The sequence below is a fragment of the Acomys minous genome, assembly GCF_964271855.1.
Source record: "Acomys minous genome assembly, chromosome: 14".
In the NCBI taxonomy this organism is placed as follows: Eukaryota; Metazoa; Chordata; class Mammalia; order Rodentia; family Muridae; genus Acomys; species Acomys minous.
The window spans coordinates 22798740-22820802 of NC_140496.1; the positions used below are offsets into that span (position 1 = coordinate 22798740).

A 22063-nucleotide genomic window follows, 5' to 3' on the forward strand; every position below is an offset into this window, starting at 1 on the left:
GGCAGAAGTGGGCATAGAGGCCAGATGGACAGACTGGAGCTGGTTCTGATATGGAGGGTATGTATAGACCCTGGTGGGTACATGGAGGATGCTAGCTTGGCAACAAGGACCCTGAAAACCACATGGAGGAACTAAAACACATGTCTGTGCAACTCACAAGCTCAATTCAGTACTCAGTCATGGTAACCATGGCAATAGAACAGCAGTGAGGTACTGATTAATATAATACAAGATGTGTCTTAGAAATAGAAATTGCTGCGGTGAGATACTATGACCAAGGTACTTAAAAAGGAAGGTATTTAATGGGGGCTTGGTTATAGTTTCAGAGGGTTAGTCCACGAACGTGGCGGGGAGTATGGTGAGATGCAGGCATGGTGCTGGAACAGTAGCTAAGATGTAAGCATCCTGATCTATAGCATCAGGCGGGGTGGGGGTGGGGGGTGGGGGGGCAGGCGAGAGCGCACGAGCTGAGAGAATGTGAGACCGTGAGCAAGAAGAGCACGCTACACTGGGCCGGGTGTACACCTCCTAATCTTTGCCAAACAGTTCCTCTAACTGGGGTCTTAGCATTCAATATATGGGTTTATGGTTGCCTTTCTCATTCAAACCATCCCAGGGAGTATATATGAGCATATAATCACATTCCAATTTGCAGTGTTGGAGTGGCAGCTATTGAGATGCTCAGAGGAGCAAGACTAGAACCCAGAAGTCAGGGGTTATTACCAAAATGGTGGTGTCGTGGCCAAGTAATTGAAGACACTGAGAAGAATCGACTGTGTGGGGACTCTGAGAGTAACTGGGACTCCTGCTGTCTGTTGTCATTTTGAACTAAAAAATCTGCTCTGTGCCCAGGCATGGACACTAAAGATTGGAAATGTTGGGGTTTGTTATTATTTTTAGTGAGGCTAAGTGTTTTGCTAGCACTTTCTCCAAAGGAAATGCCATTTAATCAATTTCTAAGGGACAGCATTAATGACTAGCATGCTAAATGCACTATTTGAGGAGTAATAAGTGGCATATAGAAGTTACTCAGGGTAGGGGCTGGAGAGGTGGCTCAGTGGTTAAGAGCACTGTCTGCTCTTCCAAAGGTCCTGAGTTCAATTCCCAGCAACCACATGGTGGCTCACAACCATCTATACTGAGATCTGGTGCCCTCTTCTGGCTTGCAGGCAGATACTGTATACATAATAAATAAATCAATCTTAAAAAAAAAAAAAAAAGAAGTTACTCAGGGTAGTTGTAGCTTTCAGCCTACCATGTGGGGCCCCTGGGTGGCAAGTATTTGTCTTAGGGGCTTGGAGTTAGCTGGACCCACCACGTCTCAGCACTCCTGCCCCACAGACTCTGGCTTGTCTGTGATCACCACCTCACATAGGATCAGGAGTAAGATCTTAATTCTCTCTTTGGATTTGACAGCCTTCTCTTCAGCTTTGTATGCCTCCCTCATGCCTCTCACCAAAGGTTTCTGCACAGCACAGAGGCCAAGGGACAGGGCCAAGTAGGGTTGAGGAATGAGGGCAGACTATGAGGAGCGTTCTGAAAGCTTGTCTGCCAGGCAGACCACTGTTGCTGGTGCCCAGGAAGGCACCCACTTGGGGCAGTGCACCGGCCCTGCTACTTCTCTTGTCGTCTGGCCGACATTCCAGTCTCCTCTCTGCTGTTCAGATGACAGGTCATCCTTCACGTCCCGAGCTGAGGGAGGCTAAGGACTCACTTCAGGAAGGGCAATATTCTCTGCCTACTCTCCCCGAACACCAGCCTTCCAAAAGCAGCTAGCTGTTTAACTTTCTGGCCTCACCTGGTACCCTATGTCACTAAGTTTGAAGACATGTCCATCTTTATTAACAGGCTTAATTAACCCACAGGTTCAGAGCTGATTTGACACATACCTACAAGCCAACTTCAGTCAAGGCTCAGAGATGCTGTAGTCATAGCAGAAGTTAAAGTTGGTAGGGGGTGGGGGCACTGGGGGAGGCTGCTCAGGAATGGGTACATTCTCCAGTTCCAACAACCGCAACTTGGTCTCCATAGTGAGCAGCTGCTCCAGGTCTAGCCGAGTCAGCTCACTGCTCATGGTGCTGCCCAGCAGGGCACTCAGCCCATCTGTCCACAGGTAGAACTAGGGATGGACAGGGCCAACTCTGTGAGGGCCTGCCCATCTGTGCCCCTGCCCATCTGCCCAGCAGCCTGGCCCAGACACTTACATCGCGTTTGGAGGGAGCAATGAAATTGAGGTATGCCTCTTCCTCCCCATGGTCATAGCTGACAGAGAAGGCCAACTCATAGAGGTCCTAGGAAAGTGGGAGCAAGGACACTGAGTGGGGAGCAGGCAGCAGAGGGGCGTGGGTGAGGCAGAGCCTCCCACCCTACTGCAGTCACCTTGTTCTGCTTCCCAGAGCCTTTCTCCCGGACATGGGGGCAGTCCTTGCCCATTAGGAGTGCCCTGATGTCTGCCACAGGGACTGTAGACAGAAGACTTGCTGATCACTGTAACCCAAGGCTGACCCAAGATACGGAGCATCTAGGGCTAGGGAGGAGAGGTGTGGGAGCCCTAGCCCTTCCCTCCTTACGCTGCTCAGGTAGGCTCTCTAGGGTGGGTGGGTGGGCACCTTCCTCCACATCCCCATACTGCAGCACTTTGTGGTTGGGGGATAAACAGCAGAACCACAGCTTGTCTGCAGAAAAGCGAAGAGAGGGGTGATAACAGGGGCTCTGACCCCAATGTCCACCCCCCTACCCCCCCCCCCCAGTTCAGCCCATTCAAGAGACCCTGGCGTCTCCGGCTGCTGATCTTGCGGAAGAGCATTCCCTCACAGAGTCGGAGTAAACGCTGCTGGCGAATTAGACCCATGAGCTCTGGCTTCAGCTTTTCCCGCAACTCCCTGGATGGAGAGTGCGGGTCATTAACCAGGGCTGACTTGGAGCATGGCTCACAGGGCACTGGGGCAAGTCGGGGCTGAGACGGGAGCACTCTACCAACTCACAGTATTGGAGGGGCCAAGGTGCCCTCCTGGTGCAGCCGCTCTGTCTGCCGCAGCCTCAACACTTCCCCATAGGTGAGGGCGTTCACTTTAGTTCGAAAGAGCTCCAGGGAGGTGGGCTTCAGAGCCAGGGTGCGGGCTAGCTGCTCCCGAACCACCTGCATTACCTAGGACCAGCCAAGCTCAGTGTAGGACCAGTGTTCTGGACCCCTTCCCAGAAGAGCCCCCTGGCCTTGCCGTTTCCACCCCACCCACCTTATCAAAATCCTCCTGTGTTGCCCTCATTTCCTTCCAGGTCTTATTCAGCAGCTGGATGGCCACACAGAAGAGCTCGTGGAAACTGTGGTCCTGGCTGAAGAACATGGGTGAGAAGTCCTGGGCCGTCTCGGAGCCTGGAGCGGGGGGGCAGGAGGGGCTCAGGGAGAAAGTGTCTGCAGCCCCTGGCCCTCTCTGCCCTTCCGTCCCCCGTCCCCAAATACACTGGATCCAGACCAACTCACAAGGCTCCCCAACACGAAGCAGCTCACACAGCAACACCGTCAGCTGGATGCTGCTCCGGGCAAAGGGGCACTCGTGCTTGTCCTCTCGACTGCTGTTCTCCAGCACAAACTAAGGCCATGGGTTAGGAAATGGGAACAGGGCCTCCATGGAGACCCCGATGCAGTTGTGTGGCTGCCATCCTCCCTGCCCCCCCCCCTCCCACTCTGTTACTAACCCGGCTGTATGCACTAGGGGCATGTCTGGAGAAGTAAAGCATGTTGTCCAGGGCTAGCAGGCCAGGGGGCACACGCTCCAGGTCCTGGGCTGGGTTGCTGTTCTAGAGATAAGAGTGCAGATAGCTCAGGAAGGGCCACAGTTCTAGAATAACTAGTCAGGGTGGAGGTTTGGGAGAGAACTAAGTTCAAGGTAACTCACAGAAAAGCCTAGCTTGCGGAACTCTCGGACATAGAGAGACCGGCGGCGGTCAGCACTCAGTCCTGTCCCCAAGGACTCCCCCTCTGGTTCAAAGGCTGCCTGACGTAGGGCCTGCAGTTGTTCCCGCTGTTCCTGAAGTCATTGGGAAGGGGCATGTCAGTATCATAGAGTGAAAGCAAAATTCTGGGTAACCCTCCAGCCTTTGTGCCCTTTGCACCTGGCTGTAGGGGTCAAGTGGTGTCCGCATACGTGGCTCCAGCAGCCCCAGGGTAAGAGCCTGCAGCACATACAAGTGGTGAGCCATCTCGTCGCCCATGGGTGCTGCACTGTGGATGATGTTCTGGAAGACAGCCAGGCTTGCGTGAGACTCACTGGGGAGGGATGACTGGGAAGAGGGTCTCCCTGACCTGGTTCATCCTACCTTGTAGATGAACTGGCGAAGATTCCTCTGCCATAGGTAGTCAAGCATGTTCTGCGAGAGGTGACAAGAGGGTTAGATGACTTTGCCCTAAGCTGGAGCACAGCACCCAGCAGCTGTTGCTCTTCCTTTGGTCACCCTGGACAGAACACTCACCTTACGCTCAGCGGGGTTAGCCCCCTGCAGAAGGGCTGTCAGCAATGCCATAGCCTTGGTTTGCAGCTGCTGGTTCATTCTGTGGCAAGAGGAGAGCAGGCTCAAGTCTACATCCAGAGCCCAGCACTGCTTCCCCTATGCATACTGCACCCTGGAGGCTTACACCTGCAGGTGCACCAGCAGCCTATCCAGTGGCACCTCACTCTTCACCAGCTGGCCCAGGGCAGGGCTGCTCAAGGTCACACTCTCGAGAAGCCTGAGGGCTAAGGGCTGCACAGAGGCATCCATCAGGTTCATGTTCACGTAAGACACCACCTGTTTGGGGTAGAGGGTGTCATTACCAGTCATGAGGGCTAGGTGCTGGCACTGCTCCACAGCCCTGGAAAAGGATACACACCTTCCTGACAAAAGAGATGCTGAGTGTCTCCCAGGACACCACACCATGTTCCATGAGCTCCAAGAAAGCCCTCAGACCAAGGGCCAGCATCTCCCCTAGGCTACAGAGAACATCTGGGGATGAGTAGGAGCACAGCAAGAGCCCTAAGCCCTACCATGTCCCCCAGTCCACCTGGGCCCTGTGCTCACTCATCCCCATTTTCAATGATGGTGCTTAGTCTCTGAAGACCGTCACGGCTGATGACCTCCTGGGCAAAGGTCATGTCTGAGGCCAGCAGGACCAGGCTTCTCAGGGCTTCACAGCACCCTTCACGACTTGTACTCTGCAGCCTACCCAGTAGCTGCCGGGCCTCCAGGTCCTGCCGGGAGCAGTGTAAGGAAAGATGAAGTGGTTAGACAAGAATGTTACCCCAAGAACTGGAATTGTGATCGCCTGAGTGTCCACTAGGTGGGGTACTTAAGGAGCTGGGGTGTCCAGACCAGCTGCAGAGGGTACTAGGCAGTAGCTGCCCAGCAGAGGGGTAGGAAGGGGAGGGCTGAAAGGGGCATTACTGGGGCGGTGCTGAGGCACAGGATGCTTCCATTCTTGATCTCCGTGCGGTTCTGAAGGAAACAGCAGAAAGGAGTGACATTAAGGAGTGCTCTGGGAAACGGTCAGCTGGATCATGAATTGGTGGGGTCGTAAAAGAGCTCACATTCAGAGCAGGGAGAAGGAATATAGGGCGGTTAAAGGGACCTGAGGAATGCGGGGCTGGGAAGGGGCTCACATTCTCTGTGATGTATCTCTTGTGCCCATCAGCAAACTGTAGGGCATAGTGCTCCGGGTGAGTCAGGCTCCACCTGCGGGGCAGGAAGCTCAGCCAGGGAAGTCCAGGGCTCCTCCTTTCCCGCCTGCCCCTCCCCCACTTGCCCAGGCCTGCAGCACTTACGCGTCACACACCTCCTTCAGCACAGTGGCCAGGGGCTTTGCCTGCAAGTGGAGTTGTCACTCAAGTCATTAGAGTAAGGAGTTGGGGTGAGGGACTTCTGGGAGGGTTGGTCTGGGCTGGCCCGAGGGAAAAGAGACAATCCAGAAGTGGGAGGCAGAGTTCTGACAGCCCCATTGACCTGGTCTAGCTGGATAAGCTGTGGGATGGCGTCAGACATCTGGACGGCAATCTTCACCACGTTCCGCGGGGGCGCCATACTCCAGCCGCTGAGGCCGCCAGCACTCTGCACTAATGTGCCACGTGCCACCCGGGGTGCACCTAGGCTGGGAGCTGTGAGGCCCGCCTGTCTAAAGCCTGGCTTCAGTGGTCTGCACTCACAGTTAAGGCTCCCACTCCTGATCTGGCTCCGAGGCCTTCCCAAAGGAGCCTCTGCTAGTTCCGGGTTAATCTCAAGGGTAGGAGGGTAGAAGCCGGCCTGTCCTGCCCTGCTCCGCCCCGCGGAGGAGGCCTGGCCCCGCCCCACGCCAAGGTGCAGCAGGTGGAGACTGGGAAGTCAGGCTTCCTATGCAGTGGCGGCCACACCTCCCATTCCAGTAAAGGGGACCCACCCAGTCCCAGCTACAGTCCAACAATCCCAGGAGGCCCCAAAGAACCAGATCAGAGATAGCCTTAGGCATGTCTTTATTCACTTGAATGCTGTACAAATATTACATTTCCTTTTGCTGAAAAAAGTATAAAAATAATCTTTATATAGGAATCCATTCGTTACTGTAAATCTTTCTAAATCTCTGCAAATGGCTCTAAGTTAGGATAAGTGAATAAATGGAAGTGAAGGGAGTATGGGGTATCAGTAGGTTGGGCCACTCGTCAAGTACCAACCCACCCAGATTCCTAGCTAGACACATCAATTCCTTCTTATTAACCCCCTCCACCATGGCTATCCCGGACTTCTGAGGACTTAGGGCGGAGCAGAAAGGGGACATGTGAGAGGTCCAGAAGCCGCAGGGTGAGCACGCAGAAAGGAAATTAGAGTGATGGCTGGCAGCCACTCAGCTCCACCTCCTTTCCAACCCTCCTTAGAAGAGTGGCTGGTAGAAATGGCAGATGTGCCACTGAGTGGCAGCTGAGCCTAGCTGGAGAAGGCTCCAGAAAAGAAGGCAAACACTTGGCTCCATGTAGAGAGCGCTAAGCTCTCTTCCCTGCTCTGCCAGCACAGTCACAGGTGCCAGTGCAAGACAGGGGAGCATGGCCAGAACTGAGCAACTGAGGAAGCTACGTCAGGGGCTCTCAAGCTGGGGGTGAAGATGGGGGAGAGTCTGGGTTGCCGCTGCACAGGACATGTCCCTGTTAGTCAGAGGTTGAGAACAGGAACATCAAAGAGATCACAGACACCTTCACTCTCGTCCAGGTTGTAGATGTAATCGTGGTCTCCAGGAGGTGGAGAAAGTCGGAGGAGGGGGGCAAACACTGCAGAGAACATTACACCGAGGTCTTAGGCCCTGACCCCCAGCAGTCACCCAACCCTTTGCTCAAAGCTTCCCCCGTATTCCTGGGCTACCCACCTTCTGAAGACATCAATTCTTCCAGCAGCTCGGAGCTCATGCACTCTGGGAATGAACACAATTCACTCAGATTCTGGCTCTCCCCTCTCCTCCCACCAAAGCCCAAGAATGACACACACGTGCACACCTGTTAGGAGCCTCACCCTTTTTCTGGGATACCCACCACATATCCTCAGAAGGGAACTCAAAATTATGTTCCTCACTCCCTACATCCATTCCAAAAGAGAAACACAGCCTACCTCGTGTGGGGTCAAAGATTTCTGACAGCTCTTTGGGGAGATCCAAAACTGAAAGAGAAGAAAGCCAAGCTCAAAGGAGGTCCAGCTGGTCCACTGCAGTGCAGCCTTCTTCAGATCATACACCATTAAGCCTCAGGGTCCCACACAGCTGAGGAAATGTTGGCTGACCTAAGTTATTCTGTGCTGAGCCAAGGTTACCAAAGGCCCAGTGCAGGTGACAAATACAGCTGTTCTAACTCAGAGACACTGCAGAACTCCCTTTCTGAACTGGGCTGCACACCTTCTCTAACAGAAGATGCCTTTTCCACTCCAACTTTTGCTGGGTACCTGCTCTGGGCCAGGTACCTAACAGGTGAAAGAAAACATTTTGACAGAGGATAGACCTCTGACTGGGAGGGCACATATAGGAAATAAAAACAGAAGAAACCTGAGCAGAAGCTGGAGGGTGGTGGCGCACGCCTTTAATCCCAACACTTGGGAGGCAGAGGCAGGTGGATCTCTGTGAGTTCGAGGCCAGCCTGGTCTACAAAGTGAGTCCAGGACAGCCAGGGCTACACACAGAAACCCTGTCCCAAAAAACAAAAGAAACCTGAACAGACCATGATGCATGTTGTACGCAGGGCTCAGAAGCTCATTCAGGTCTAGGGCTGGAGAGGCAGCTTAGTGGTTAAGAGTGTTTCCTGCCCTTGCAGAGGACCTGAGTTTGGTTCCCTGCACTCACATCAAGGAGCTCACAACTACCACTAATTCCAGCTCCAGGGGATCCAATGCCCCCTTCTGGCCTCTGAAGGCACTCACATACAGCATTCACACACATATGCACAGCAACTTTTTAGTTTCAGGTTTGGGCAGCGGGGCAGTGAGATAGCTCAGCAGACAAAAGTGCTTGTCTTGAAATATTATATCCTAAATCCAATCCCTGGAACCCACAATAAGGTGGAAGAACTAACTCTGTGGAGGAGTACATATGCACAATCTCTCCATCCTCCAGTACTTTTTGCTGCTGCTGCTGCTGGTGACTGAACACCTTTCCTCATGTTCAGAAAACACTATACCACTGAGCTGTATCCCCAGCCATATTTAAAACTGAGAAGTCTCAGTAGTCAGGGTTACATTGTAGATCATTCCATTACTGAAAGTAAATAAAAGGATGATTTTTAACAAGCAATAGACTTTGCATGGCATTATACTAACCTACCAGACAAGATGTGCCTACTTGGTGCAATAGTGGCACAGCTGTTATGGAGATAACCAACTCCCTCCCCTCCACAGGAATTCATGACTGATACTGTAAACCTTGTCAAAAGCCCATGGCTAGGGGAGACCATAGACTCAATGGGGGGACCTTACTACTGTTGCTTTGCTAAATGGGCGTATCATCAAACTGCCTAATTTTTATGCTTATCTGTTGACCAGAGAAAATGGATAGGAGTCAATGCAAAACTCATAGCTGATCAAAGTGTTGAGATTAGGCTGAATGCTCAGCCCAAGGTTCAGGGAACACTGGTGAAGAGGTATAGAAAGAATGTACAAGCCATAGGATGGGGAAGTGTTATGGTTTGGATATAACATGTCCTTGAACTCACAAGCAGCTATGGCTACCTACATAAGATCAGGCCTTCTAACTAGCTGGGAAAGGGGGAATCTTTTTTTTTTTAAATCTGTGTATGCCATGTAGCACTAATTAGAATGAATGGGTTATAAAGAAGAGAACATGGAGCTGGGCATGGTGGCACACACCTTCAACCCCAGCACTTGTGAGGCAGAGGTAGGTGTATGGCAAAGGGGGGGTATCATTTTATTTATTTTGAAGATTTATTTATTATCATGTATACAGTGCTCTGCCTGTACACCTGCAGGCCAGAAGAGCGCATCAGATCACACCATAGATGGTCATGTGGTTGCTGGGAATTAAGCGCAGGACTTTTGGAAGAGCAGCCGGTGCTCTTAACCTTTGAGCCATCTCTCCAACCCCCATTTGGGAGAGGGAGTTGTCATTTTATAAATGATCAAAACATATTGTTTAGAGCTGGGTGTAGTGGCACACATCCTAGCACACAAGAGGCAGAGGCCAGCCTGACCTACATAGCAAGTTCCGAGATGACCCCAGCTACATAGAGACCCTGTCTCAAAACAAACAAGAAATCACATTGTATACATGCATGAAATTACTGATAGGTAGGTAGGTAGGCAGATGGTAGAATGTTCTAAGGGAAAGGATGACTATAAACCTAGACTTAAGATGACCTGCACTTATCTGGATGCTGAGGATGCAAGAGGGATGAGAGGAGATGCCTCACAGACTTTACTTAGCCAATGTAAGGTAGGTAGCAAAAGGATTGAGAACAGAGGTGTCTCAAGCCTGGTGACTGGAGCCAATTATAAAGTGCACACAGAACTTGAAAGGCAAACTAAGAACAGGGTGGATAAGTTCAGTTGAAGACATGTAGGAATGAGGTGTCCACCAGAGATGCAAAAGACGGATGGCAGACATAGAGATTGACTAAAAGATCTAGACTGAAACCCATTATCAGCTCCCTAGAGCTGAGGCCCTCTCCAGGTGCAAAATGGGAAGGAATTGCCAGTGAAGTAGAAAAGCCAAGAGCTAACAGAAAAGACAAAGGAGGAAAGAGCATCAGCAGAAACCAAGAACGCACCAGACCTGTACCCTGCGGAAACCTGCTGGGCTAGGCAGTATACCAAGGGCAGCACAGCTGCAGCACTGGGCTGGGGGATTAGGAGACAGACACAAGTACAACATGGGTTACTTTTTAAAGGCACCAATGGTGGGGTGAGTACAAAGAGTAGGAAGAAAGAGTGAGTGAGGCTCACTGATGTTCCAAGTGTTGGCAGGTGGGGAATGGAGTTCCAGGAAGGGCCAAGAGGCACCAGCACCGACCCTGAGACTAGGCACCCTTGTCTGGCTGGCAGACAGAGAGCAGGGCTTAGCAGGAAAGAACTGCCAGCTCCAGCTGTGTATTTGATGTAACACTAGGCTAAGGCTGGACTCTTCCTGCTGCTCTTCTCCCCCTCAGTTAAGTACTTACCACCTGTGGGGTCTGCCTTGATGGGCTCAAAGGAGGTAGACGGGTTGGGTCCAGATGAACTGCTGCTGCTGCTACTGCTGCTGCTGCTGCTGCTGCTGCTGCTGTCTAGTAGAGCAGAGGACTGCAGAGGTCGAGTGTCCAGTGCTGTCAGGCCCAGTGGGAGTGAGCTGAGTTCACCACTGTCCTTGTTTTCAGTTCCAGGGCTACCACTCACTGCAACCACATCCCCAGACCCAATCACATGGAGTCAGGAAATGGATCCTATGGCCAGGATGACCATACTGCTGGTACCCAAAACCCAAGAAGACTTAGCCATCACTTGCTACCAAGAAACAACCTAGAAAAGGCAACTGAGATAGAGCACAAGTCCTGGAGGAGGGAGATCATGAGGTTACCAGGATCCATTAGATAAACTTCCCTATTGATGCCTCATATATAGCCAAAGCTTCCTTGTTGGAAAGGTCATATTCAGGGCAAGTGAGATGGCCTAGTGAATAAAAACACTGGTGGCCAAGTTGTCATCTGACCTCTTCTGACTTCCACATGTATGCTGTGCCATGTCTCCCCCTCACAAATAAATAAATGGAGTAACAAAAAAGAAGAAAAGAGTAACTGTGACACCAAGAAAAGCTAGGCGGGGACCCCAGGAGCCTCTTCTATCTCAGTACAGCACTCCATGACACAGACACCTTCTTGTGGGCTCCAAAAAAATATCCTGCCACATCCTACTAGAGCGTCTCACCTGCAATCTCAGCTGTCTGGTCTGCTACCTCTGAGACTTCAGTGCTGCCAAGGACAGGAGCTGGGGTAGTTAGCTGGGGACTGCTTGGACGAGAGGTTTCTTGGGGTTGAGCTAAGGCAGGCTTGGGTAGAGGTGGAGGTGTAGAAACAGCAGGTGGACTCTGGAGCAGATCGTCAGGGGGGGGAACAGGCACAGCCACAGGTGGCGAGCTCCAGGCCTCCTTGTTCACCAGCAGCACCTCGATGGGGCCGCTCACGCTCTTCAGGTGAATCTGGTACTTCTTCTGACCATTAAGACCCTGGAGGTGAGTGGCAGAAGATGGGGAGCAAACAGCCTTGCAGCAGGCATGGCTCCTGCCTCTGTCTTCCCACTCCTCATCTGCCAGTCCACCCGATAACCCAAACTCCAGGCTGCCCACCTGCCCCACCCACAGCTTATCACACCTCACAGCCAGGAGCCGCCCTCAGTTGATACCGCCCGCCAGGGATGAGCGCCTACCTCTGGGATGGGCACCTCTAGGCTGGTGCCTGACGGGGCCCTGATGGCAAGGAGGGTGTCTCCTAGAATGACAAGGACAATGGGTCAGGGCTCATGAGCTCAATCTGAGCTAGGAGAGAAGTGTCTATTCATTGGAGCAAGTTTAAGAGACTCAACATTAAGCCTCTACCAATCCAGAGCAATGGGTAGAGCTACAATTCTTCTCTCTTCAAAACCTTGTGCTCAATAACCAGAAAATACAAGTGTAAACACACTTCATTTTGAGACACGGTATTTTTATGAAGTCTTGCCTGTCCCAGAACTTGAAATGTAGACCAGGCTACCCTCAAACTCAAAAGATCTGACCTCCGCTGCCTCCTAAGTGCTGGAATTAAACATACAATCACATTCTGGAGTGAGGTCACTGGCCACAGGTACCACCTCACTCCTCAAATGATGCTTGTCCCTAGCAGCAGATGTTCTGAGCATGCAATGGAACTAACTACATATTAGAAATGGACACCACTGACTCCTGTAAGACTGTGCACACAAATACACATGTACACATCCTCTTTTCCCCCTCTGGGCCACTATCATGTCCAAGAAGAAAACCCAGTGAACACTGCTGATGAGAGCACACCTGTGGGGACCCTCTACCCTCTCAGTATTATCGGTCTCTATGGAGTCCCAGTGACTTTCAAACTGAGGCTTACCATTACTGGTTTATCTTTAAGTGAGCAACAGGAACCCTCTTAAGAGAGAGAACTTCTCCTTGAGCATTGACCCTGATGCTCAGGACTCAGTGGTGTAGCTCAGTCCCACCCCTAGATCCCCCTACCCAGGCTCTGCTCACCAGCAAAGCATCTGCAGATGTCTTCATGAGTCACGTAGGCCAAGGTGTGGGGGTTAAGGAGAACAGCTGGTGCCGTTCTTACTGTGCCAGATGGCAGACCACAGAAGAGACCCAGGGTTTTAGGAGATATCTGACAGACAAGCCCTCAGAGAAAGTTCTGGAACCTGGGGTCCAAGTAGGTGAGGATCATGGGGTAAGATTGGAAGAGAAGGGAACCTCACATCTGCCATCTGACCAGGGATTCCACGATATCTCTTCCAAGAGGGACTGGGCCCAGAGCTCCACAGAGCAAAACCAGCTGAAGGCCCCTTGCCCACGCCCCAGGGCAGGGACTGCCAGAGGATATCAGCTGTTCTGGACGTCTTCCGTGACATTCCGGATGCTCTGCTGCACCCACACCTTGTGCTGGTCAAGTTCTTGCTCCCGTTGCTGCAGCTCCTCGATCTCCGCCTTGAGCTCAATCAGCTTGTCGGCAATCTCCCGGGTATTGCAACCTGGCCCGACACCCCTGGAGCACAGCAATGAGAGATGCGGACAGGGACTGCTAAGACCTCCTGAGCCCCCAAGACCTCCGCTCTCTCCTACAACCGTCACCCCAACAACCCCCTTGACACACTGCCCTCCCAAACATCCCTACTCACTTCCACTGGATGCTGTTCTTGGATTTTTTCTCGATCAGACCAATACCTTCCAACACGTTGGTGATGTCATAAATCCGCCGTTTCTGGCGCACAGCTAGAGTGTCGGCTGCCTGGCAGGTAGAAGACAATGAACGCTAGCTAGGCCGACTCTCAACAGCGTGCCCCCCCCCCATACCTTTAGTCTGCAGTGGGGGTCCTCGTGTCCCACCCTCGGAGTTCCCTCCCATCACTCCCGCGGTGTGCTGCAGAGAGTCTCGGCTTGGCTGTGCTCTGCCACTCCGATGCTCGTTTCCCTGTGCTAGGCACGGAAGGCCACGAGGGCAAGCACCTGCAGCCGCGACCCAGACAGAGCCGAGGCGCAATGCCTTGAGCGAATGAAAACCACCTTCCGCCTCTCTCGCGAGAAAGCACACTGGTGGCGGCCAGCTGCCGGAGGACTCAGAGGGGGCCTTCCCGGCGGTTCCCCGCTCCTGGTCCAGGCCTGGGCCCCACCATCTCCCCCTATCGCCCCTGAGGCCGGGCCGCACCAGCTTGAGGTCAAGAACGCCGTCCTTGGCTTCTTGCAGAAGCGACACGAACTTGGTGGTGAGAAGTCCCAGACTCTTCTCGTGCCGGCTTGGAGTACCCGGGGGCGGCGGCGCCTGTGGCCCGGCCTCCGCCATCGCGCCCGCCCGCCCGCCTCCCCACAGCCAGGCCAGGCCAGGCCGGCGGCGGCGCCACTTCCGCTTCCGTTTCTAGTCGCCCAGCCACCGGAGCGATCACGGCTACTTCCGCTTCCGCTCCGCGCCCTCCCAGGGTATCTGGTACAATTCTTGTCTGCAGATACGGACGTAAAACTTCGGGGACCATCAGCAAATATAACATTACCAAAGAAAACGAAAGCAACTCTTTAGGACAGCTAGGAGAATTTAATTAATTGGACAAACTAATTGTATAGCAGAAAGTGAAGGAGGTCAGTGAGCAGTCCTGGCAGTAGAGAAGAGGAAACCACCCGATTATTCCTTGCTATCTTGCCTCCACACTGCTAACTGCTGGAACACCCCATCTAGGGAAAGGGAAGCCATACTGCCTAATTAGCTTAGCCTATTAAAACTGATCCTAAAGGCTTCCCCGCTGTTTTGAGATCATTTCTGCTATTGCTGTTCTTTACTTCCTGATAAGCCAGCAAGAACTTTATCTAGCTTGCCCACTTCGTCCATCTCTACTTCTCTTATTTAGTTCCAGCATCATTTTTCTCTGGCCTCGGTGCTACTATACAGCTCAAAAAGGCCGAGAGTCTTATTTACAACCACCACTTAGACCATGCAAAGGGATTTGCCTATGTGTGACTATTAAGTAAAGCCTTTAAGGCAGCTCCTAACATATAGGAAGGACTCTGTGCAAATCTCATTTACTTTTTTGTTTTGTTTTGTTTTTTTAAGACAGGGTTTTCTCTGTGTAGCCTTGGCTATCTTGGACTACCTTTGTAGACCAGGCTGGCCTCAAACTCAGGTTGATCCGCCTGTCTCTGCCTGGCAGAGTGCTGCGATTAAAGGTGTGCGCCACCACGCCCAGCTACTTTTTGATTTTTAAAAGGCTTTATTCCTATTATTATTGTGTGTGTTTGTGCACATGTGTGCAAGTACTCAGGGAGGTTTAGAAAAGGGTGTCAGATCTCTGGGAGCTGGAGTTAACAGGCAGCTATTAGCTGCCATATCGGTGCTGGGAATTGAACCCTTATCCTCTGCAAAAGCAGCAAATACTCAACCTCTGAACCATCTTGCCAATGGGAAAGTCTTTTTATTTATTTATTTATTTATTTATTTATTTATTTATTTATTTTGGTGTTTCAAGACAGGGTTTCTCTGTGTAGCCTTGGCTGTCCTGGACTCACTTTGTAGACCAGGCTGACCTCAAACTTAGTGATCCACCTGCCTCTGCCTCCCCAAGCATTGGGAGTAAAGGTGTGTGCCACCGTGCCAGGCCGCAAGTCTTATTAACATCACTTATTGCTTGTTTATGTTGGTCAAACTGCCTTCAGCAAGTCTACTGAAGATTCACACTTGCAAGAGTGTAAAACAGCAGAGTTCAGAGGACCTAGCTATAATAGGGTCCATGGTGTGAGCTCTGAAATTGGGGCAGTCTTTCTGAGGCGTTCATGTTCAGCAAGGGTACTTACTTGTGCGTCAATACTGACTCGGAACTTCAGCTGCAAGCCCTCAGCAGCCTAGGCTTCTGGCAGCTAGGAAACATGGGTCCCTTCTGAGGGATGGGTTTGGGTTGTTCACTAAGTGGTTATCACGTTGTTATCATTTAGTGTCCTCTGTGGCTCCTTATCACTGTCAGGAACAACATAACCTTTCTGATCACTGCCTGCCATCTCCCACGGGACGTTCTCACGACAGCGGTCTTCACGTTACAGACGGGCATACCCTTTTCTGCTGGGCCCTCATACTGAGTCCTCATACTGTCATGCTTACAGCCACATCAACAACACATGGAAGGGTCATCCTTCACACCAGCTTGAGGCCAAATCAGCTTTTATATGTTCATGCGTGTTCCTTGATCACTAAGAAGTCCGAGGTAGGCTGGTCAAGACTTGGTGATCACAAGGAGTTCACCCCTGCCCCCACCCCACAGGAAGTGGCGCCCAGCTCTCCCCACCACGGTGCAGATGCTTTTCCTGTTGGGAATAAAGTTCCAGAGACTCGACTTCCTTCCTTTCTTTCTGCTTTGGAGAGGGAGGGAACTGGAGGGAGAAGGGGCTTCTGGGCTGGGAAGTGGGGGAGAGAGGCTTCCTTGGGGAGAGGAATTTGGTTGCCGGTGCCAGAGAAGCTGGAGGCACTCAGGTCCTGGGAATAGTGAGGGTGTGCCCAGCTCTGCAGGAGAGAGGCGGCTGTTCTCAAGGCCAAGGCCATTTGCAGAGGAGGGAGAATTGGACACCAGTCAGATCCGGTAAGCTCTGTACCAAACTGTCCTGGGCATTACGGAGCAGAAAAGGGGCCGTGCAGCTAGCGCGGTAGGCCCTTTATGCGTGCTCTCACACTTGGCATCGGCAGAGGCACAACTCAGAACCCTGTAGGGCCAAGGCCTCCCAGGTATCCCATTTCTATTGTCCTGCCTTCTCTCTTATTTCCTGAAGAGGCTACTAGGCAGGGACCTTGCTCCCTCCCCAGAGGGGCCAAAGGGACATCCACTGTGCCTGATCTTTTCCAGGCTCTCACTCCAACTCCTACTGAAACTCCCGCTCCCCAGGGCACACCATGGACTCAGCAGCCAAAGATGAAATACAGCCCACACTTTGTCCTGGTATGAGAGCCGTGCTATCTGGGCTTGGGGGGAAGGATGATGGGAAGAAAAAAAAAATGGTAAAAGTGGGGTTGGGTTTTCCTGCCAGGTCCGGCTAGAGCTCTGTAGGATAGTTAAGAGTGAACTGTCCTGGGGATAGGCCGAGGAAACAGATGGGCAGCCAGTTTGTTAGCCACAGGCCCTCCCTGACTGACACGACTGCCCAGGCTCTTCCTGCCCGGGGTCTGAGTGGCCAGAGCAAGAGAGGGCAGAACAGCTGGCTCGGGGTGCAGCACTCAAATGGGCTTCAGGCATCTTCTACCGGCCAGAGCAGCTGGCCAGGCTGGCCCAGTACCGCAGCCGTGAAGTACAGCGAAACTACTCCTTGGAGGCACGGATCAAGGTGGGTATAGGACAGGGGAGTGGTAGTGTGGTAGTGGGCTGCAGCGCTGGCCAGGCCTTGCTAGCTAACTCTCTCTACAGTCAGTGGTGCAGTCATACCTGGAAGGTGTTCAGACCGGCGTGTGGCAACTGGCCCGAGCCCTCGAGGCTGTGCGGGGAACGAGGGAAGCCCTGAGCCAGGCCCATCACTTACTCCAGGGTTTGTCTCAGACCTCACAAACGCTGAAGCCCCTAAGGGAATGTGTTATCCAGCACAAGCAACTTCAGGTCCTGACTCGGTTGCTGCCAAGACTACAAGCAGGTGTGTGGCGTGCAGGGGGGCCCTTCTAATAGTCCACAAACACCCCTACTTACTGATCAACGTCTGGGACGCTAGGAAAGGGATTGTGTACAGAGGTGCCCCACCAGAGACATCCCAGAGAGGAATCGGCTTCAAAGAGTATATGAAAAAGGCACGATCAGCTCATCCTGGGGTTTAACAGCTGGGCCTGTTAAAGTCAGCGTGGAAAATCCATTATGTGGCTGGGAGCACCATGACTTCCATACTGGGAGGGCTTTGGCTGTAGCTCTGGTAGATCATGTTCTTAGTATGTGCAGGGCCCTAAATTCAATCCCAGACACCCCCCCCCCAAATTACACATATATACAAAGTACAATACATTCTTGCATCCATATATGTATATATACACACACATATATATGCATCAATATATATGCACATAAATACCAGTATAAATGTAGCTATGTTTGTAAATATTTCCCTAAAAAGGTGGGTGAATAGCAATTACAGTGGCTTCCCATTTCTTTTGTTAATTTTGTCTGCCTCCAGCATTCTTTTTTTAAGACTTGTATTTTAAGGGAATGTTTGAGTGCCTGGTACATGCAGGGGTCAGAAAAGGGCTTAGATCCCCCTTGGAGTTATAGGCAGCTGTGAGCTGCCACCTCGGTGCCATGAATCAAACCCGGGGCCTCTGCGAAAGAGCAGCAGCAAGCGCTAACCACTGAGCCATCTCTCTCCTCGGCCACCCACCTCCCCAGCACTCTTGATTTCATGTTCTATTGGCTCAGGGGTTGACATATGGCCCAACTGTAGGCCTTAGTCTGGATATTCAGATTAACCAATGCTTTGCAGTGCTTATTAGTAAATATTTAACACACCACAGCAGTCTCAAGACCTCAGTATCCCTTGCTGTCCCAATGGCACAGGTAGGACGGCTGAGGCCTCAAGCCACCTTCTTTCTTCATTAGTGCCGGCTGCCGTGGCCCACACGCAGACCCTGATAGATGCTCAGCGATTCTTGGAGGCATATGTGAGCCTGCGGGAGCTAGAGCAGCTGCAAGGGGAGACATGGACACCCCTCGGAGGGCAGGAGTTGCCCATCTTCCAGGGCCTGGGCCTTCTGGCTGAGGCGCTGGGCCAAGCTGTGGAGGCCGCCGCAGGGGCTGCAGGACGACTGGCACGTGAGGATCCAGCCCTGCTGGTAGCTGCTGTTCGTGTGGCAGAGGTGGAGACTGAGCGTACAATCCTGGAGCAGACACCCCGAGACTGGAGGCAGCGATGTCTTCGGGCCCTACAGGAGGGCCTGGAGCGGGTCCACTTCTCATCGCCTGTGCTACCTGAGCCAGGAGCCCTGGCAGGGTGGCTCGAGGCTCTGCAGGTAGCCTTGCCTGCTGAGCTGGCAACGGCGGAGGCACTAGTGGCACCCTGCTGCCCACCAAACTACCACGTGGTTCAGCTGTGGGCCCACACCCTGCACAACGGCCTGCGCAGAAGTGTGCGGCAACTCCTTTCAGGGCCTGAGCTGGGAGCTGCTGACACCTTTGCCTTGCTGCACTGGGCACTGCACGTATACATGGGGTGAGTGTTCTTGGAGAAGCGGGAAGTGGGGAGATTGGAGGCTCGGTATGGCATCCTGCTATCTATTTCCAGGAAGGAAATGATGGGACACTTGGAACTGGGGCCTGAGGCTGACGTGTCACAGCTAGAACCCCTCCTGACCTCGGAGGACATTGAGCAGCTGGAGGCAGCATTTGTGGCCCAGGTCCAGGTGACTAGTGACTGCTGTCTTAGTTGAGTGGTTGTTGTTGTTTCTGGGTTTTTTTTTTTTTGTTTTGTTTTTTTTTTGTTTTTCGAGGCAGGGTTTCTCTGTGTAGCCTTAGCTGTCCTGGACTCACTTTGTAGACCAGGCCGGCCTCGAACTCACAGCGATCTGTCTGCCTCCGCCTCCCTGAGTGCTGGGATTACAGGCGTGCGCCCGGCTAGTTGAATGTCTTGTCGTCGGTACTCTGATGCCTTATCCTTTCTTGCCAGGTAAGTGTGGCTCAGTGGCTGAAGAAGGCACTGGTTGGAGAGGTAGCAGAGTGGAGCAGGGAGCAGGAGCCCAGCGCAGACCCAGCCGGTTTCTACCACTCACCAATGCCAGCCATTGTCCTGCAGGTGGGTGAAAGTACCCAGGTATGTGGGTGGCTCCCACAAAGGAAAGGGGAGATGATGGGCCTGCCCTGGGGATTTCTAAAGGCTGCTCCTCCCTGTCTGTAGATCCTCGCTGAAAACATCCAAGTGACCAGCATGGTCAGCGACTCGCTGCATCGCCGGGTGTGCGACATGGCTCTGTCAGAGCTGGGCGCATTCTTGAGGAGGTTTGCCAAGCGGCGGGGGGGTGGGGTGGGGTGGGGGGTTGGGGTGGGGTGGGGGGGTGGGGTGGTGGGGGGGGGGTGGTGGTGGTGGTGGTGGCACATTTACAATCTCCGGCTGTGCTCCCCAGACAGCCAAAAGGGCTCTGAGTGAATAGGACAGGCCAGTGGGGAAGGGTTCCTTTAAACAAGGACTTGAACGTGGGACAAAAGTTCTGGGGGGGGGGTGTGTGTGCCAGAGTAACAGCAAACCCAAGCAAACTCCCCCCCCCCCCGCCCATCTCCAGTTTCAGTGACGCTCTGATCCGCTTCTCTCGAGGCCACCTCAGGGGAGAAGCTGTGGCCCCTCACTACGTGCCCTACCTACTGGCTGCCCTTAACCACCAGTCCGAACTGAGGTACTACACTTTCACTAACACCCTTCTGAGTATCTGTGTCACATGGATGCCACCCACATTAGAACCACTTTGGGCCCACAAAGATGGGGGTTCCAATCCTAGTTCTGCCAATTGCTAGTTGTACAGCAAGGTACTTGTCACTTGTCTTTTTTGTTTTGTTTTGTTTTTTTGAGACAGGGTTTCTCTGTGTTAGCCTTGGCAGTCCTGGACTCACTTTGTAGACCAGGCAGACCTCGAACACACAGCCATCCGCCTGCGTCTGCCTCCCGAGTGCTGGGATTAAAGGAGTGCGCCACCAAGCCCAGGAACTTTTCTTATTCGTATTATTTGGGTAACAATAAAATAGTCAGAGAATTGTATGAGATAAAGATGTCAAATAACTACCACATTCTTTCGGCAACTACTTATCAAGGCTCTAGTCTATATCAGATAATGTCTGAGATTGCAGTTATGAATAAGAAAAATTTCCTTCCACTCTTCCTCCTGCTCTGAGACGAGCGGCAGTCCGTAGTGCAGGCTGACCTCAAACTGGCTAGCTCCTTGAGTATTATGCTATTTGTAGTTGGTACAGGGAGGACAGACATACAAGCTGAGGAGTTTTACTCCCTCTTGACTAAGATTAGCTCCCCTCCGAAAAACAAAGTAACAGGAAAGGGCAAGACAGAGCTCTGGGCATTCCTGTCCTAGCCTTTCAGAGTACCTGAGACCATAAATTCAGAGCCGCCCTTCCCGTCTCGGCTCCTACCGGACACTTTAGACCACAAGGTGGCGCCAGAATGGATGACTACAGGAGGGGCCATGAGAGCCTTGGCCTTGGTCCTGAAGTAGTACTTACGGTTGGTTCAGGTCTTCGGTATCAGTCCTGCTGCCTGACCGGGAAGCTTCAGGGATCTTAGCTCCAGTAGAGGCCGCGCTGGACGACGTACTGAGGAGGGTCTGTCGCCTGGTATTGGAAGCACTGCAGGTTGAGCTCCAGGTGGGGATGGTAATATGAAGGGAAACACGGTGTATTTATGGTGGTCTCTACGGGATCCGGATCATTTCTCGAGCCCCGGCTCTGCTATGCTTTCCTTAGCCCCTGTTCGCCGCTCTGCCCTCGCGCCAGTGGCTACTGAGTTCTGAGCTGCTGGACGGCGTGTGTGAACAGACTTCGCACTTCTGCCAGGACTTCGGGCGCGTGCGGAAGCCTGCTGTCCAGGTGGGGCGGGGAGCGGAAAGCTGGGGGAGGGGCAGTGATGATGGCAATCTGTACTCAAATTGGTTACTGTCCTGTAGCTGCTGCTGGCAGAGGCGGAACGAACCGTGGTGTTGCAATACCTACGCGCGCTGATGCAGGGCCGCCTCGTGTGCCGAGGTGCGGACGAGCGGACCCAGGTGGCTGAGCGCCTTAGGCATGATGCTGCCCAGCTTAAGGAGCTTTTCCTTGGTTTGGTGAGAGTTCATTGGGAGGGCAGACAGCCGAGAATCTCGGTTGGAGCTCAGGACTGGCTGGAAAACCTTGTTCTAACGTGTTCAGGGCTTGGAGGAGAGCGCTCATTGCGCGCCGGTACTGCTTGCGCTGAGTGAACTGCTCAACCTTCACGACCCCACGCTGCTTGGCCTGGAGGTGGCAGGCCTGAGACAGCAATTTCCCGACGTGAGGTGCGGGGGGAGGAAAAGTGGGGGGAAACAGGGGAGGAGGGGCCCAGGAGAACAAGGACCGGACTCACGCAACTGGTGGTATTCTTGCAGCGAGGATCATGTCTCCGCCCTCTTGGACCTGCGCGGGGACGTGTCCCGAGAGCATCGCCAGGCAGCACTCAGCTCGCTGCAGGCCGGCCCACCGCCCTCACCTTCCACTGGCCGCCGGGCACTCTTCAGCCTAGTACCGACGCCTACGCCTTCTCTGTCCTCCTGCCTCCCTTCGAGTCCCTGCTCCTGACACCTCTTTGTCTGCGTAATAAAGCCACGTTAACGGCACGTCTGAATCTGTGTTGGGGCACGCGGGTGTTGAAAGCAGCGGTAAA

General features: G+C 52.9%; 3 protein-coding genes across 4 annotated transcripts; 1 reads left to right on the forward strand and 2 right to left on the reverse strand.

Annotated features, from left to right (window-relative positions):
- Window positions 1-1819: 1819 nt before the first annotated feature.
- Window positions 1820-6183, reverse strand: ELMO3 (engulfment and cell motility 3). Its single transcript, XM_084756722.1, has 20 exons — window positions 5974-6183; window positions 5796-5836; window positions 5634-5706; window positions 5419-5469; window positions 5056-5225; window positions 4868-4967; window positions 4634-4785; window positions 4471-4549; window positions 4318-4368; window positions 4114-4236; window positions 3897-4028; window positions 3697-3798; window positions 3482-3590; window positions 3237-3373; window positions 2985-3148; window positions 2770-2882; window positions 2571-2675; window positions 2380-2462; window positions 2205-2291; window positions 1820-2119 (listed from the first exon to the last, which is right to left on the reverse strand). The coding sequence occupies exons 1-20, from the start codon at window positions 6049-6051 to the stop codon at window positions 1907-1909; spliced, it is 2163 nt and encodes a 720-aa protein (XP_084612848.1). The 5' UTR covers window positions 6052-6183; the 3' UTR covers window positions 1820-1906.
- Window positions 6184-6459: 276 nt separating this feature from the next.
- On the reverse strand, window positions 6460-14099 carry E2F4 (E2F transcription factor 4). 2 transcript variants are annotated; one of them, XM_084756742.1, is made up of 10 exons: window positions 13884-14099; window positions 13357-13466; window positions 13062-13223; window positions 12716-12759; window positions 11884-11945; window positions 11386-11683; window positions 10644-10787; window positions 7597-7644; window positions 7358-7402; window positions 6460-7262 (listed from the first exon to the last, which is right to left on the reverse strand). In XM_084756742.1, exons 1-10 carry the CDS (start codon window positions 14016-14018, stop codon window positions 7147-7149), a joined length of 1164 nt encoding a protein of 387 aa, XP_084612868.1. In that variant the 5' UTR covers window positions 14019-14099; the 3' UTR covers window positions 6460-7146. The 2 variants fall into 2 exon arrangements, with proteins under 2 accessions (XP_084612868.1, XP_084612867.1); XM_084756741.1 differs by having other exon boundaries at window positions 10644-10856; window positions 13884-14045.
- A 22-nt stretch (window positions 14100-14121) lies between these two features.
- On the forward strand, window positions 14122-22016 carry EXOC3L1 (exocyst complex component 3 like 1). The gene is given in 15 exon segments (XM_084756721.1): window positions 14122-16290; window positions 16512-16594; window positions 16597-16644; window positions 16851-17026; window positions 17107-17326; window positions 18274-18883; window positions 18956-19073; window positions 19337-19462; window positions 19565-19665; window positions 19947-20057; window positions 20904-21033; window positions 21133-21255; window positions 21333-21488; window positions 21574-21698; window positions 21789-22016. Coding segments are annotated over 15 exon segments (2598 nt in total). The 5' UTR covers window positions 14122-16009; the 3' UTR covers window positions 21979-22016.
- Window positions 22017-22063: the final 47 nt, after the last annotated feature.